This window comes from Nicotiana sylvestris, chromosome 7, assembly GCF_000393655.2.
Source record: "Nicotiana sylvestris chromosome 7, ASM39365v2, whole genome shotgun sequence".
NCBI lineage: Eukaryota > Viridiplantae > Streptophyta > Magnoliopsida > Solanales > Solanaceae > Nicotiana > Nicotiana sylvestris.
Genome location: NC_091063.1, coordinates 165466711 through 165483670, shown reverse-complemented (window position 1 = coordinate 165483670; position 16960 = coordinate 165466711). Strand labels below are relative to the sequence as shown.

Sequence of the window (16960 nt, the reverse complement as noted above, 5' to 3'; positions counted from 1 at the left end):
ATCTCCTTATGTGAGATGTATGTGTGGATCGGGCGGCACGACGCCATGGGTATGTTATCTGGATCGGGTTGCACGCCGCAACAGTGTGATGTTGAGTATAGTTTTCTATATGCTATTTTGTATGCCTTGTTTCCTATTTTCTAAGGAAAGTCTGTATTTGTGTGTGAGATTGGTAATTCCTTCCAGAGTTTGTTTTCCTTTTGTACCGTGTTTGAATTGGTAGCTTATTGGAATATTAAGGCATCATATGCGACTTTTGATTATGTCTGGGGTGGCTTATTGCATGAGCAGTTCGTACTGGGTAAGACGAGATCATTGAATTTGAGATTAGTGCAATCTGAGTATATGAAGTAAATTAAGGAGCTAAGACCATGATTTTGCTCAAAATGAGGTGATAGTTCTTGTCAGGAGTATAGAACCAAGGAATTGTTGTCTCGACAGTGGTCATGAATTTATGCATACCTCATCCGTCATGTCAATATTGTAATATTTAGAACAATACCTATGTACATCATGCAGAACATGAGATGTGTAGCGATTTTCTTTTAGGTGATTAGAGAAAAAAAAAGCTTCAGATGATTAGGGCGAATGATCTTCGGATGATTGGGGAATAGTATTGCTAATTGAAAGTGACTTGACGAGAGTATATGTCTCATAAAAAGGTAATGTTATTAAACTAATGATATTTCGGTAGTATTGCGACATGTTCTTGTTGGGTCCGCTGATGGTACTGATGAGCTTGAGGTACGGCTCTTTTATTTGAGTTATTTTTCATGACTTGAGTATGTTCAAGCCGTTTCTTATTGGTGCGCGTATTATGAAAGTTGTGGCTTAGGCCTGTATTGAGGTGTCATATCACCAGAGTGGTGTGTTGGATTCGAGGTGATCATTGGGGTCATTGATTAATACGAATGGATTTGATTTCAGCATGTTTGATGGGTAAATATCGAGTTTCGGTTTAAAAAAAACAATTGTTACTCTAATTGCTAGAGGAGAAATGGCCTCATGAATGGTTGATCTGAACAATGGTTATGATTTATTGCGTGTTTCAATTATCATTGGCAGTATATGAGAGTGTTGGAATGAGACATTGGCTAATAAGAGATTTCTATCGGTATTTGGTTGTTGTGGGCAGCTGCTGTGAATGGAAGTTATTGCTGCATTTGTTTGAGTTATTGGTATATCATACAATTGCACCTAAGGTTGCAGGCATGGTCTATTACAGCTGGTTCAAACTTATTCTGAATGTAGGTGTGAGGTTCTGATCTTGTCTATGATTCCGAAAAGGTGAAATGTGGCTCTATGATTTATGGGATAGACTAGATTGTGTGATCTTAGTTACAACACGTTATCGGACCCATGTGAGATAGGGTGACATGGGATCATCCCCGGGTTTATGCTTGATAAGGTCATTCAGCTTTTGGTTGGCTTCTAGGACAACTCTGAGTATGCTCGAGGACGAGTGTTTGTTTAAGTTGGGGAGAATGTGACGACCTGACCCGTCGTCTCATGAGTTACTGTCTCGTTCGTCCCATTTTCTGCTTCCTCGTGTTTCATTATCGGTATTGGGTGCATTAGAATTTATTTGGAGCAATTTTGATAAGAAATGAGACATTTAGTCTCTTTTAAGAAGGTTTAAGTTGGAAAAGTCAACCAGACGTTGACTTATGAGTTAGAGGGATCGGATGTGAATTTCGACGGTTCGGTTAGTTCCGGGAGGTGATTTGTGACTTAGGAGCATGACCGAAAGTAATTTTGGAGGTCCGGTGTTGAATTAGGCTTGAATTGGCGAAGTTAGTATTTTGGCGAATTCCGGTTGATAGGTGAGATTTTGATCCGGGTGTCGGAATGAAATTTCGAGAGTTGATATACCTTCAATGTGTCATTTGGGATATGTGTGCAAAATTTCAGGTCATTCGGACATCGTTTGGTCGGGTTTTTGATCGAATGTGTGTTTTAGAAGTTTTAAAAGAACTTAGGCTTGAATTCGATATAATTTGATGATTTTGGCGTTATTTGAGGTGTTTTGACGATTGGAGCAAGTTTGGATAATGTTTTAAGACATGTTGGTGTGTTTAGTTGAGGTCTTGGGGCCCTCGGGTGTATTTCGGAAGTTTAACGGATCGATTTAGGCACGACAAAAATAAAGTTGCTGCATTTTTTTACAGCACTGTGAACAGTAGTTATGAATAGTGCCCCGCAACAGTATCCATGAATAGTACCGTGAACAGTACCCCGTAACAGTATCCGTGAATAGTGTCGTGAACAGTACCCCCGTAACAGTATCCGTGAATAGTGCCATGAATAGTACCCCGTAACAGTATCTGTGAATAGTGTCCTGAATAGTACCTCGTAACAGTATCCGTGAACAGTAACACTGATGAACAGTACCACGGGTGAACAGTAACACGGGGTGAACAGTAATTCCGAAAAATTCTGGACAGAATGTTTACATTTCATTCGCGAAAAACACCCCATTTCTCCACCATTTTTAGTCATTTTGAGAGGTTTTGGACGGGGATTGAAGGGAGTTTCAACTAAGATCGATTGGAGGTAAGTTTTATGAGTTAAATACATGATTTTATTGAAGAATCATCCTAGAAATCCATGAAAACATAGCCAAATTATAAGAAATTAGGGCTTGAGATTGAAATTCTAAATTTGGGATTTGAGGGGTCAAATGGACTCCGATTCTTGTGAATTTGGTATGTATGGACTCGTGGCGAGATAAGGAACATTTTGATGTAAAAATTTCTGGATTTCAAGACGTGGGCCCGGGGCTCGGGTTTTGCAAATTTCGTGATTTTTGATATTTTTCGAGTCTTTTCGATTGGGTTATATTGCCTTAGCCTATTGTGATGTATTCGTTGTGGTTTTGGCCAGATTCGACGCGCACGAGGAGGGTAATTTGAGAGGCAAGGGCATAGCGAGCTAGACTTTGACCGTCTTGAGGTGAGTAATTGATGTAAATGATGTCCTGAGGGTTTGAAACCCCGGAATTTCACATCGTAACGCTATATTGAGGTGACTTGCACGCCGGATAACGGGCGTGGGGTAGAGCACCGTTGGGAATTGTGACTTGGTCCGTCTCGAGAGATATTTTACTAAATTTTTGGTTGAGACGTATACTTTATTATTGTGAATTGGGCTTGTTGCCATGCTTGGGGCCTTGTGCCGACCTGTAGAACCCTTAGGGGATTTTTGACTAGTTTTCCTCACTTATTTTGTTAAAGAATTTATATCCTCAGTCATGTTTCTAATTGTAGGCTTCTTGCCAATTATTTGAATCATTTAGGGATTGATATTACTTCTTTCGCATATTTTGCATATCATTTGACCGCAGTCCAAGGTTTTAAATACTGTTTTGCAAACTCAGCCATCTTTCTAAGATTTGAAAACTTAAATGATATTTCGGGTTGAGAACTACTGTTTTACAAATGCCCAAGGGGCTTATGATGATTTCTGAACTGAGCATGGATCGGGTTGCGCGCTGCAGCAGTGTTATATTGATATTGAGGCCGAGAGCCTGGTTGATTACATTGATATTGAGGCCGAGAGCCTGGTTGATTACATTGATATTGAGGCCGAGAGCCTGGTTGATTACATTGATATTGAGGCTGAGTGCCTCGGTGATTATACTGAGATTGATATGAGGCCGAGGGCCTAGATTTGATGCCACGAGATGGCTTGATATTGAGCTTGGGCTGTAGGAGCCCCTCCGGAGTCTGTACAGACCCCCAGTGAGCGTCGTCGACGATAAATAAATATGGATGGCTCGGGTTGCACGCCGTAGTGGGTACCAGAGGGTACCGTCATATGCATTGCATTGCACTCATGCATTTATTCTTTATCTGCATTATCTGCCATAATAATTATGTGCTCTTATTTTATTGACTGGTTGCTTTATACTGTTCTGAGCCTCTGGGGCTGATACTGTTCGGAGATACTGAGCCCGAGGGGCAGATTTCTACTTATTATTTTGATATTGAGCCCGAGGGGCAGATTTCTAATTATTATTTTGATACTGACCCCGAGAGGCAGATTTCTACTTATTATTTTGATACTGAGCTCGAGGGGCAGATTTCTAGTTATTATTTTGATACTGAGCCCGAGGGGCAGATTTCTACTTGTTGTTTTGATATTGAGCCCGAGGGGCAGATTTCTACTCGTCATTTTACTGCCAAATTACCTGTTTTACTGGTTTAAAAGAAATTTCACATGATATTTCACTGAATTGTTATTTTAAATGATTTCACTGCTTCTGTATAGAATGTTGTGCGCCTTAACGTGTTTTCGTACCTTCAGTCATTATTTATATTTATTACTCACTGGGTCGGAGTACTCACATTACTCCATGCACCATGTGTGCAGGTACAGGTATTCCTGAGGCATAGAGCGAGTTTTCTACTGTTCAACTTTCATCGGTGTTATCGAGGTAGCTGCATGGCGTTCGCAGACTCGTTTTCTCCCTTATCTTCTGTTATTTATGATATCTTCAAACTTTGTTCCTAATTCCATACTTTGTAGAATTTTAGTAAACTCTGTAGTAACTCATGACTTGTGACACCCCGGTTAGGGCTTAGTTGGGTTGGATTTCCGTATTTTATCTATACTTTCCGCTATTGGATATTATTAAACCATGTTTATACTATAATTGTGTTAATTAATTATCTTAAAAGGATGAATTGGTTTGAATGGCTGGCCTTGTCTTCATGAGAGGCGTCATCACGACCAGGTTCGGGAATTGGGTCGTGACACCATCCAAACAAGCTGTTAAATTACCGACGGAAGTCCATCGGTACTGTAAGAACAAAATTCAAATTATTATGTAAATGCAGTAGGATTGACTACGTCGATAACTTTATTTTTTTTTCATTTATATATATATATTTATACACACACACATACATAGATATAGTACATAGTGTCCATATAAAATTAATTTTAAAACACACACACACACAAATATATATATATATATATATATATATATATATATATATATATATATAAGTATTAAATATTATTTATTTAAAACATCTTTATTATTAACACACACAAATATTATTAAATTTATATTTTAATTTGTATAAAAGCATTTATCAGACCGAATTCGATCGGAAATATTGAATTATAATTATTTTGGTTGGTTAATTAAATATATATAATTTTTGTCTTGGGCGGGAAACAAAAAATTCAAACTTTCCGACCGAATTCGATCGGAAATTTGGAAATATTTTAATAAATAATTATTTGTGTACATTATATACAAGTATGACCAAATATTTGACCAATTTCTGACCGAATTCGGTCAGAAATTTGGTATATTTTTAATAAATAATTATTTTTGTCATTATATACAAGTATGACCAAATATTTGACCAATTTCCGACCGAATTCGGTCGGAAATTTGGTAATTTTTAATAAATAATTATTTTGTACATAATATACAAATATGACCAAATATTTGACCAATTTTCGACCAAATTCGGTCGTAAATTTGATAACGTTTTAATAAATAATTATTTTTGTACATAATATACAAGAATGACCAAATATTTGACCAATTTACGATCGAATTCGGTCGGAAATTTGGTAAATTTTAATAAATATTTATTTTTGTACATAATATACAAATATGACCAATTTCTGACCAAATTCGGTCGGAAATTTGGTAAATATTTAATAAATAATTATTGTTTTACGTAATTAACAAGTATGATCAAATATCTGACCAATTTCTAACCGAATTCGGTCGGAAATTTGGTAAACTTTTAATAAATAATTATTTTTGTACATAATATACAAGTATGACCAAAATACTGACCAATTTCTGACTGAATTCGGTCGGAAATTTGGTAAATTTTTAATAAATAATTATTTTTGTACATAATACAAGAAATATTTGACCAATTTCGGTCGAAAATTTTATTTGTTTGCTGTCAGGAAATTTGTATTGACTTTTGCGATCAAATACTCTTATTTTCGACCGATTTAGGTCGGAACGCCTTGGACGGAAATCACCTAATTTTTAGTAGTGGGAAAGAATTTGGGGACAAAATAAAGGAGGCAGAAGATGAAGCTTATGGTATAGTGGTGAATAGCTTTGAGGAGTTGGAACCAGAATATGTAAAAAGATTGAAAAAGGCCAAAGGTAATGTTGAATTGCTTTAGTGTGTGACCGTCTTATCTGAACACTTATACTGTCAGGGAAAGCATACTTTTAATTACGTTATTAATTACTTATATTATGTATCAATATGTAAGGGCCTAATTATTTTCATGCATCAAACAGGTCAAAATATAATTTTCATTTCTATACCATATAGGAAACTATATAACCAAATATGTTCATAGTTTGCATATTACCCTTCATGCTAATAGTATTTCTACAAAATATAGACAATGCATTAAATAAGGAATCATTGTAGCTGTAGGATTACTTATTTATGCGCGCTAAAATTGGGGAATTAAATATTCTTCCAGATCTTCTACAACGCAAATCACGCACATTCATAATTATCGTCGGATTCGTTTCAAATTTTTCATACTCTGTTTTTGCGATACACTCTGTTTCAACCTTTTTTCTGATTTCACAAATCAAACATGACTAAATCTTCTACAATTCTTCTGCAACAAACGCAATTATGTCCAAATTTCAGTAATACAAAGCAAAAAAAAAGAGAGCAGCAATTCCATCATTAACAGTCATTAAAAAGTTTTGAAGCTTTGAATTCAAATTTGGATTTTCAAAAATCATTATTTGTTTGGATTGAGTGTTGTTGAAAATAATTGGGAATATGGTTTGGAGTTTATATCTCAATTTTGAAGGGTTTTGATGAAGATTAGACTTGGTTTTGGCTGAATTTCGGATTGAAATTCGAAGAAGAAGAATACATTATATTGCAGAAATTGTAGAAAAATTGTAGACTGTTGTTTATTTATTTTTCTTTTATTCATTTACATATTGTATGAAATTTAAACAACATTGTATAAAAATTATATTAAAGTGGTATTATATTGTAGTTGTATATAACTTAGTAGAAATAATGTACGAAATTGTAGACAATTTGTATAATATATAATTAGTTGTATAAAAATTATTTTTACTATGTATAAATCAGATACAAAATATACAAAAGGCATATTGTATAATATTTGTATGTAAGTTTTATGTTATTGTACTTATATTTCACTAGGTGAAAATAATGTATGAAAGTTGTAGAAAATTATAGATAAGTTGTATTTCACTATAACAGGAGATGTTGGAATATCAAGTAACTTTAGTGTTCCAGACAAACATGCATGAAAATAAAGATAAATTATGTTATCACTACAAAAAAAAATAGCGTTTAGCGATGGAATTTAGCGACAAGAGATATTCCGTAGCTAAATAACGACGGATTAGCGATGAAATTTGTATTTTGTCGCAAAATAAACTAGAGGATAATTCGTACCAAATATAGCGACGGATTTGAGACAAAAGCTTATATTCGTCGCTAAAATTGGCGCTAAATATTAGCGCCTTTATTTTACCTACAAAATTAGCGACGAATGCTAGGCGACAAAAATTATTGAAACGTAGCGACGGATTTAACGTTCAATAATCCGTCGCAGAATTCATTTTACTTATCAAGGCATTCAAAAGTTATCTGCGACAAAATATTCTGTCGCTAATTTTCTAAAATATAATTTCATTAATTATTATTAGCCACAACATTTCGGTCTGTCGCTATTCCGTCGTTAAATTTTCGTCCCCAAAATTAAATTACCCTAGGTAAAAGACCTTCCCAACCATTAGGGCACAAACACCCTAATTTCTCCGCTGTTCTTCCTCTTTCTTCTCTTCCTCTTCTTCGAAGGCACAAACGCTGAGACTTCAGCACCCCAATTTTTTCAGTCGACGGTCCTCAACAAAGACGGAGACCTCAACAGCGTAGGTTTTCAGTCGACGGTTTCCCATTTTTGCAAAGGGATTTTGTTCTCAGAGGTATGGGCTTGCTTTCTTCTGATATTTGACAAATTAAGTGTCAAATCTTTGACAATTTCGTTACTTTTCTTGTGTTAAAAAAAGTAATTTTTATACCTATCTGAAAATAGAAGAAAACCTTTGAAATTGCAATTTTTTGCTGCGTATCTCTGAAATTCGAAGTCGTGTGTTTGTAGAATTCTGAAACTCGAAGTCGTGCGTTGATTTTAGGGATTGCATGTCCTTGATAAGGTAAACTTCTTTGTGATTTTATCTTATTTTGTGCTTTACTTTGGTGTTTTCTTTTCAAATTTTCTCCATTTGCCTTTTTGTTCACTGGAATTGATCTTGCTGCAGATATTACTCTCCCTTCAGATTTCTTTGCTAATTTTATTATATTTTAGGTCAGGTTGGACTCTTTACTAAATTTAATCGAAAGCTCATTCTCTGAATTTCCCTTAATATATGGATATGATCTATCTTCCTTTTCTCTGTGATTGAAATGTCTCTTAATCTAAAATCTGATTGGTAACAACGTCTTGTATTGAAAGCCGAATTGGTTTTGTGAAATATGAAGGAAGCACATCATTTTTATATTAGAATTAGTATTTGTCACTTCCTTCAGTTTGCCAAAATCTCGCATGTTTCTTATGTTCTCCCTATGTAAATGCGAAGGAGAATGTGAAGTGGTTTTGTTAATATTATTGAGCTGCTGAACTTTTTGAGATATGGTTTTGTTCAATAATCATGTCCAAAAATTGAACCGAAATTCCTAGTGCAGTTTTGTAGGAAGTGATACTATTATATAAAAAAAAGAAGTAAATAATCTCTTTCTCATAAAATCATTACAAGTTTCATCACAAATCAATCTTGACATTCATTCAAACACTTGAAAACACAAACTTGTAAACTTCAAGTTGTTTGGTATCCAAGAACAATCATTTCAGATTTTCAGTGTTTCCAGGAGAAATCATATGAAAATATATGAGTTCTCGTTCATAAAGTCAATACAAGTTTAATCAAATCAATGATGACATTTATTCAAACATTTTTACTTCTTGCTGAAAAGCCTTCAATTGCTGCAGTTGGATCCTGAATTGGCAGCAGTTGCTGCAGCAGTCATAGCAGCAGCAGCTGCACTTGCTTTTATACCTCCTGCAACTTTAACAAGCTTTAACAACTTCTTGTTCATTTTAATATTAAATAGGAACAAGGATAATCTAGAGCGTGATTGGACGTACAAAAGGTTGGATGGCCGAGGAGGCATTAATTCAAGTTTCATAACTAGTGTGAACAAGTTTCTCCAGTTTGCTTGTTCTCAGCGCAATCGCATGAGTGGTGACAATGTTAGATGTCCATGTAAAAAATGTCACAACATTAAATACATGGATGTTGAAACTGTTAAATTGCACCTTTATCAGTATGGATTTGTTGAGAACTATTTTCTTTGGAAGTATCAAGGAGAAAAAGATGTGACCGGTGAGATGTCTTCTAGTGGTGATTTGGATAGTGGTGCTCAACCTGAATCGGGATATGAGAATCCATATCGACAAATGGTCTTGGATGCAGCTGGACCCAATTTTGGCCATGGTTTGAGCTGGCAGTCTTATAATAATACTGAACCTGAGTCGTCTTATTCTTATGAACCTTCAATGGAGGCGGATCCTAATCCTTCAATGGAGGCGGAGCCTAATCCTTCAATGGATGAGGAGCCTAATCCTTCAATGGAGGAGGATCCAAATCTTGAGTGCCAAAGGTTTTATGATTTGCTACAGGCCGCTGATACAAAATTATACCCTGGTTCTTCCCTCTCTCAACTCGCAGTGGTTTCCAAGATGCTAAATATTAAAATGGAGAATACTTTATCCCAAAGAGGTTATAACCAAATGATGCATTTGTTGAAAGAGGCTTTACCAGAAGATAACACAATGCTTGATAACTATTACAAGACCAAGAAGCTAGTGCGTAGCTTGGGTTTGCCGGTTGAAAAGATTGATTGTTGTAATTCTGGATGTATGTTGTATTGGGGTGAAGATGAGGACCTCACATCTTGCAAGTTTTGTGGCCACCAGAGGTACAAACGTCGTGTCGGTTCTCGTAAGCTGAGGTTAATCCCTTATAAAAAAATGTATTATTTTCCTTTGATTCCTAGATTGCGGAGGTTATATGCATCTCAAGCTACAGCCGCTGATATGAGATGCCATCATGAGCACATACAAGAGGAGGGCGTAATGCGTCATCCATCACACTCTGAGGCTTGGAAGCATTTCAACGAAACGCATCCTTTTTTTGCTGTTGAACCAAGAAATGTAAGGTTGGGACTATGTACTGATGATTTTCAGCCCTTTGGTCATTCAGGAAGGAAATACTCTTCATGGCCAGTGATTTTCACTCCATACAATTTGCCTCCAGGGATGTGTATGAAAGAGGCGTACATGTTCTTAACTATCATTGTTCCAGGGCCAAACAACCCTAAATGAAAAAATGATCTTTATCTACAACATTTAATAAAGGAATTGGCCTTGTTGTGGGAGACGGGTGTAGAAGCATTTGACATCTCAAAAAAATAAAATTTTCAATTAAGGGCCGCTTTGATGTGGACAATCAATGACTTTCCAGCATATTCTCAATATTATTTAGTCTTTTTATTTCACTAATTTTTAACTCTTCTACAGGAAAAATATCAAGAGATATTACAACAACAAACACAAACTCAATCTGATATTGATCATTGTAAAGCATATTATCAAGCCGCGGGAGGAGAAAAGAAAAGAAGAGTATATGGTCTTGGATCTCAAGCAAAATGCTACTACGGGCCAAATCTTGATGGCTCTTTTGGATCTGATGCTACATCGTCAGCAACACCTCCACATGCTCAATCAACATCGGCAGGGAATCTGGATGAGTTAGTGATGCGATTGATTCCTGCACTGACAGATCATATAGTTCCTGTAATCGTTGACAAGGTACGCGAATTAGTTTCCTTACCCTCGCATAAGCCAAATACTGATCTTACCAACCGCCCATTAGGTGACACCTACAGTTCCTATATCTTCTACTGCTGCTAACATTGATGAGGTTCATGCATTGGGTTCTGATGATGATCGTAACTCTCCAGCCTCGCATAGTTAGCCTACTTTGTTTGGACTTTATTGTTGATCCTTGTGGATTGTTGTACTTAACGATACTGTTATATGCATTATGCTATATTTTGGACCTTGTTGAATATATTGTTAATTTATATCAATATCAGTGACTTTTTATTAAGTGTATTTAATAGCTTTTATGTAATATGCTAGAACATGGTACATTTAAAAATATTAAATAAAAAGAATTCTAAAAATCAGCAATATATTAAAAATTAATTAGCGACAGATACTTTTCGTAGCTAAATTTATCGCGTAAAATTAAATCTTGCGACGAATTGGTGACAAAAGACTTTGGGAGAATTAGCTATAACGTATAGCGACTGACGATTTTCGTCGCTATAAGCATAAACGATGAATTTTACTATGTATTGCAGCGATGAAAGGTTCAAAATAGTGACAGAAACAAGCAAATATAGCGACTGTTATTCCCCTCGCTAACCTTTGCTACAGATATATGTCATCGCTAATCTGTCGCTAATTTTGCAACGGTTTGGTATTTTCCGTCGCTATAAGCCTAGCTACGAGCATTTTAGGGACCAACTTGAATCCGTCGCTAAACAACTGTAGCGACGGAAAACATTGATTTAGCAACGGAAAACGGCCGTCGTTAAACGCTGTTTTTTTGTAGTGTACGAACAGTTTGTAGAAATTTTGTAGAAACATTGAAATTCTGTATTTTCATATTAATTTTTCAAATGATATGTAGTTTTATTGTAGAATAAATGTAGAAAATAAGCCATTGTGAGTCTTATTTGACTCATTCCTCACATTTAACCTATTCTACAAATTCACGCCTCTTTAAATACAATACAACCATACTTTCTTGTAATTAAAGGTATAACAATATATATAACTGAAAAATATCTTCTCCTCTGCACAAGTTAGTTCCAAAACAGACGAAGTAGAATAACAAACTCCCATCCAAAATTTTAACACAAAAACACAAACCTCAAATTTTATGTTATTGTAGTTATATTTAACTAGGTGAAAATAATGTGTAAAAGTTGTAGAAAATTGTAGGTAAGTTGCATTCCTCTATAACGGGAGATGTTGGCATATCAATTAACTTTAGTGTTTCAGACGGACATGCATGAAATAAAGATAAATTCTGTTATGAACAGTTTGTAGAAACTTTGTAGATAATTTGTAGAAATATTGAAATTCTGTATTTTCATATTAATTTTTCAAATAATATGTAGTTTTGTTGTAGATTAAATGTAGAAAATAAGGCATTGTGAGTCTTATTTGACTCATTCCTCACATTCAACTTATTCTATAAATTCACACCTCTTTAAATACAATACAACCATACTTTCTTGAATTTAAAGGTATAGCAATATATATAACTTAAAAAATATCTTGTCCTCTGCACAAGTTAGCTCCAAAACAGACGAAGTGGAATAACAAGCTCCCATCAAAACTGTTAACACAAAAAACACAAAGCTCAAAAATAATAGTCTACAATTTATCTACAATTTCTGCAATATAATGTATGTCATGTCTTCTGCTTCTTCGAGTTTCAATCTGAAATTCAGACAAAACCAAGTCTAATCTTCACCAAAACCCCTCAAAATTGAGATATAAACTCCAAACTATATTCCTAATTATTTACAACAACACCCAATCCAAACAAATAATAATTTTTGAAAACCCAAATTTGAATTCAAAGCTTCAAAGCTTTTTAATGGCTGTCAATGGTGGAATTGCTACTCTCTTTTCCTTTCCTCTTATATTACTAAAATTTGGGATCGCGAGATAGAGAGACGTGCAGAGAATTTCCAATTCTTTGCAACAACATTCAATCCAAACAAACAATATCTTTTGAAAATCCAAATTCGAATTTAAAGCTTCAAAACGTTTTAATGGTTGTCAATGGCGGAGGAGTTATAGATTTTCGCTAGTTTTAGAAGAGGAAAACGTGGGTGTTTGAAGAGGAAATCATGGGGATTTGGAGAGAGAAACTTGGGAGAGTGAGAATATATGGTTGAGTAAAATTAGGAGACTAATTAATACCATTAAAATCCTAAAATGGTACATAAATGGTAATTAGGTATATAGAAGGTAATTATATTAAAATTTAAGCATGGAGGGTAATATAGTTTACTATATGGCATAGGAATGTAAAACTTCCAATATTCTTTGCTTTTGGATGTCGATAGAGATTTGAAGCCACGCCCTCTGCTAAGTCCAATAACATGTTGAATTGTGTCACTATCTAATTTAAAAGTTTAACATTGTTAGAGAAAATACACTTTTAATTGCAGAATTATATTATGCCACCGATGACCTCAATTTGCTTTAATACCATGTTGAATTCTGTGAGCATCTTATCTAAAAGTTTAAGCTGTTACAGAAAATATAAATTTTAATTGCAATAATTAAATTATATCTCAAACATATGTGGTTTGGTTCTATTTCTTGGGATAAGCAAATGAAAATTTTCTTTGCTTTTGGGGTAGTGGTGAGATTTGAATTAAATCATGACCCATACTTGTTCTAATATCACACTGAGTTGAGTGATCATCTTATTTAAAAGCTTGAGTGTTAGATTGCATAGAGGTGTTCATAACACGCAGCGGAAGATAATAATAATCCTTGGTAAAAGTTTTCGTGTTTAAAATTTATTTACATATCAAAGATCGGATCTAAGACATACCTGGTGAAGAGAATCTTGTTTCAAAATTTCTTCGATAGAGCGAAGACCCTATGCGTATCCACACCGAGACTGGTCCTTGCTAGCAACTCTTTGATCAATGAAACCCCGTAAAGAAATTGAATGAAAATATTGTGTTGAAATATTTCTCAAAAATCTTAACTCAAAGGTAGAAGAACAAGAAACAGTTTTCTTGTACTAGTATTTTCTATCTTGGTTTTATATTGCACTATTATTTTCTCAAGGTAATTTTCTTCTTAAGAATAACTCTCTTGGTTTCTTTACAATATATATAAGATCTATGTCACTAATTCTTAACTAGGACTCACACATATATATGTACATAATTTTCATTGGAAATAACAAATCACATGTCTTATGGTAAATATTTAAAAAAAACATGTAACTTATTTATGGAATTCAATTCTAAATTGAATTCTACAACTTAGTCAACGTTTTAAAATAAAAATATGTAACTCATTTATGGAATTCAATTCAAAATTGAATTCTACAACTTAGTCGCCATTTAAAAAAACATGTAACTAATTTATGGAATTCAATTCTAAATTGAATTCTACAACTTAGTCACCATTTTAAAGTAAAAACATGTAACTCATTTATGGAAATCAATTCTAAATTGAGTTCTATAACTTAGTCAATATTTGAAAATAAAAACATGCAACACATTTATAGAATTCAATTTTAAATTGAATTCTACTTATTAATATTTTCCTATTAAAAAATTAACTCCCATATCAAATGGGTTGACAATTGTAGACAATACCATAAGGACTTTCCATGTTAATTAATCCAATTAAAAATTGGATTTACTAACAAGACTTTATTAATATTTTATATAACATCTCTTATATAAAATAAGTGCTAATTATATATATATATATATATTAACCAAGAGTTATAATTTCGTTTTTCTATTCCAAATAGAATATTTTAATTTGTTCACAATATTAATTATATCCTCTGTGCTAGCAAAAAATATAATAATATTTCAATATAATAACTAAATTTATTTGACTAATTAAATTCTTTAATTTAATTATCAAATAATAAAGCAATTAATCCTTTAGCAATGATCAGAACACTCGTTACTGTGCGACTCCATAGGTTCAATACTAAGCCGGTAATAAATTAATCACATCAATATACTAATCACGGGTGGCGTCTAGCAACACTCCTTAACGACCAGATAGCATGAAGTATACAATTTACTCTCAAGAACCTGTAGAAGAATAATTTATTAATTCCTTCTGTCATTATAGCTTTGGGTCACCCTAGGATATGGTTCAACTGTCAAATCCTAATAGGCGACCAACTATGTGTTCATGTCAAAATATAATCAACCATTGAATGACCTAAGAAACTCTTTTCTTTTTCATTCAATCGCCCTGACCAAGGTCTTAATTTGGTCGGTTATAATTCATGGTAACATGGAGCATAAACTCATTACCAAGAGTTGACAGATTCCATCTTGATCAATCACTAATTCTACAAGTATTTAATCATACTCAATATCCTTTCAACTATCGCCCTAGGGCTATAGGTGTCTAGTATCAAAGTACAATAAATAAATTGTCAATTACTATGATGATATCAGGTCAAAGGAAGTTCTTACATCACATTCTTCCAGAGAATATCCCATTGACATTTTATGGTAATTCTAACCATTAGGAATTATCCAATGAGTCGGTGCAATGATCATATCTCTATATGCATCATCTATCTATTTGATTTAGTTAATGAGATCAACTAATCTTTATCCAATAAAGATGATCACATAGATATTGATCTAACCAGATTATTAATGTCCAAATTAATAATCTTATGATCAAGAACAAAATTTAGATTAAATTATAAGAAACTTCACTCTCATTATCATGATCTCCATCACAATGTCAAGTCTCAAAATTTAACCAAGGACCTTATCAAATTAATCAAATCAAGTAATTAATAACAATGTAAAAGAATATCAAATGCCATATATATATATATATATATTATATGAAATAATGTTCACAAAAAAATATGTTCAAATCATCAAATATGACATTGGATCTAGGGCATATCTAGTATATCCCTAACATTAAGTTATTAGAAGGAGCATACTTTTAATTACTAAATTATATTATGTCTCGAACAGGTAAGAAGATTTGGACAATTGGTCCGGTTTCCTTATGCAACAAAGAGAAACAAGACAAAGCTGAAAGAGGAAGCAAAGCCTCAATAGATGAACACCACTGCTTGAAATGGATCGATTCTAAGGAACCAGACTCTGTCCTCTTTGTTTGTCTTGGAAGTTTATCGCGCTTGCCAACATCATAGATAATAGAACTCGGACTTGGATTAGAGTTTTCAAAACGACCTTTTATTTGGGTTGTTAGACATATCTCATATGAATTCAGAAAATGGTTAAATGAAGAGAATTTTGAAGAAAGAATTAAAGAACAAGGGATTTTAATCCATGGTTGGGCCCCACAAGTACTAATATTATCACTTGCATTTGTCGGGGGATTCGTGACTCATTGTGGATGGAATTCGAGTATAGAAGGAATATCTGCTGGCGTGCCAATGATCACTTGTCCATTATTTGCTGAGCAATTTTGTAACGAGAGGCTAATTGCAAATGTTCTCAAGATAGGAGTATAGTCTGGCGTCGAGAATCCTGTTATGTTTTTAGAGGAGGAAAAAGTGGATACACAAGTGAACAAAGATGACATTAAAATGGTTATTAAAAAATTAATGGGTGAAGAAGAGGAAGCAGAAATGAGAAGAGAAAGAGCTAAAAAGCTTGGAGAAATTGCAAGAAAGACTGTGGAGGAAGGGGGTTCTCTTACCTGAACTTGACAAAACTAATACAAGATGTCAAAGAGCAAGCTAATTTTGGGAAATCTATTTGAAGTCTAATGTTTGATTGGGATAATGAAATATACGTACTGCACACATTTTTCATTTGAAGCTTTAGCAAACTGATAATGATACAGTATGTTTTGTTTACAATCTGTAGTGGGCGTTGTCTATTTCCATTTAGACGGGCACTTTCGCCTTTGTTTTACGCAGTGGATATTAAAGCTATGGCAAATGGCAGCATGGAAATATAGAGATAATCCGTACTCTGCAATATGTGGACTTCAAAATCAGGTTTTTAGGAAGCAGGGAGTATATGAAATCAGC

At 34.1% G+C, this 16960-nt stretch overlaps 1 protein-coding gene and 1 pseudogene across 2 annotated transcripts; both read left to right on the top strand.

Moving 5' to 3' along the window:
• Positions 1–16738, top strand: part of LOC104211253 (UDP-glycosyltransferase 73C4-like) — a 36587-nt pseudogene extending 19849 nt beyond the window's left edge.
• On the top strand, positions 7810–11178 carry LOC104211252 (uncharacterized). Of its 2 annotated transcripts, XM_009760280.2 has the most exons (5): positions 7810–7990; positions 8167–8221; positions 9177–10278; positions 10645–10935; positions 11000–11178. In XM_009760280.2, the coding sequence occupies exons 2-5, from the start codon at positions 8208–8210 to the stop codon at positions 11099–11101; spliced, it is 1509 nt and encodes a 502-aa protein (XP_009758582.1). In that variant the 5' UTR covers positions 7810–7990; positions 8167–8207; the 3' UTR covers positions 11102–11178. The 2 variants fall into 2 exon arrangements, with proteins under 2 accessions (XP_009758582.1, XP_070008858.1); XM_070152757.1 differs by lacking the exon at positions 11000–11178 and having other exon boundaries at positions 9177–10283; positions 10645–10979.
• Positions 16739–16960: the final 222 nt, after the last annotated feature.

Bases quoted from the DNA above. Each gene is read 5' to 3' on its own strand.
- LOC104211252 (XM_009760280.2), top strand. The intron at 10,279-10,644 runs GTAAGGTTGGGA...ACTCTTCTACAG, and splicing joins TTGCTGTTGAACCAAGAAAT to GAAAAATATCAAGAGATATT. The intron at 10,936-10,999 runs GTACGCGAATTA...ACCGCCCATTAG, and splicing joins TTCCTGTAATCGTTGACAAG to GTGACACCTACAGTTCCTAT.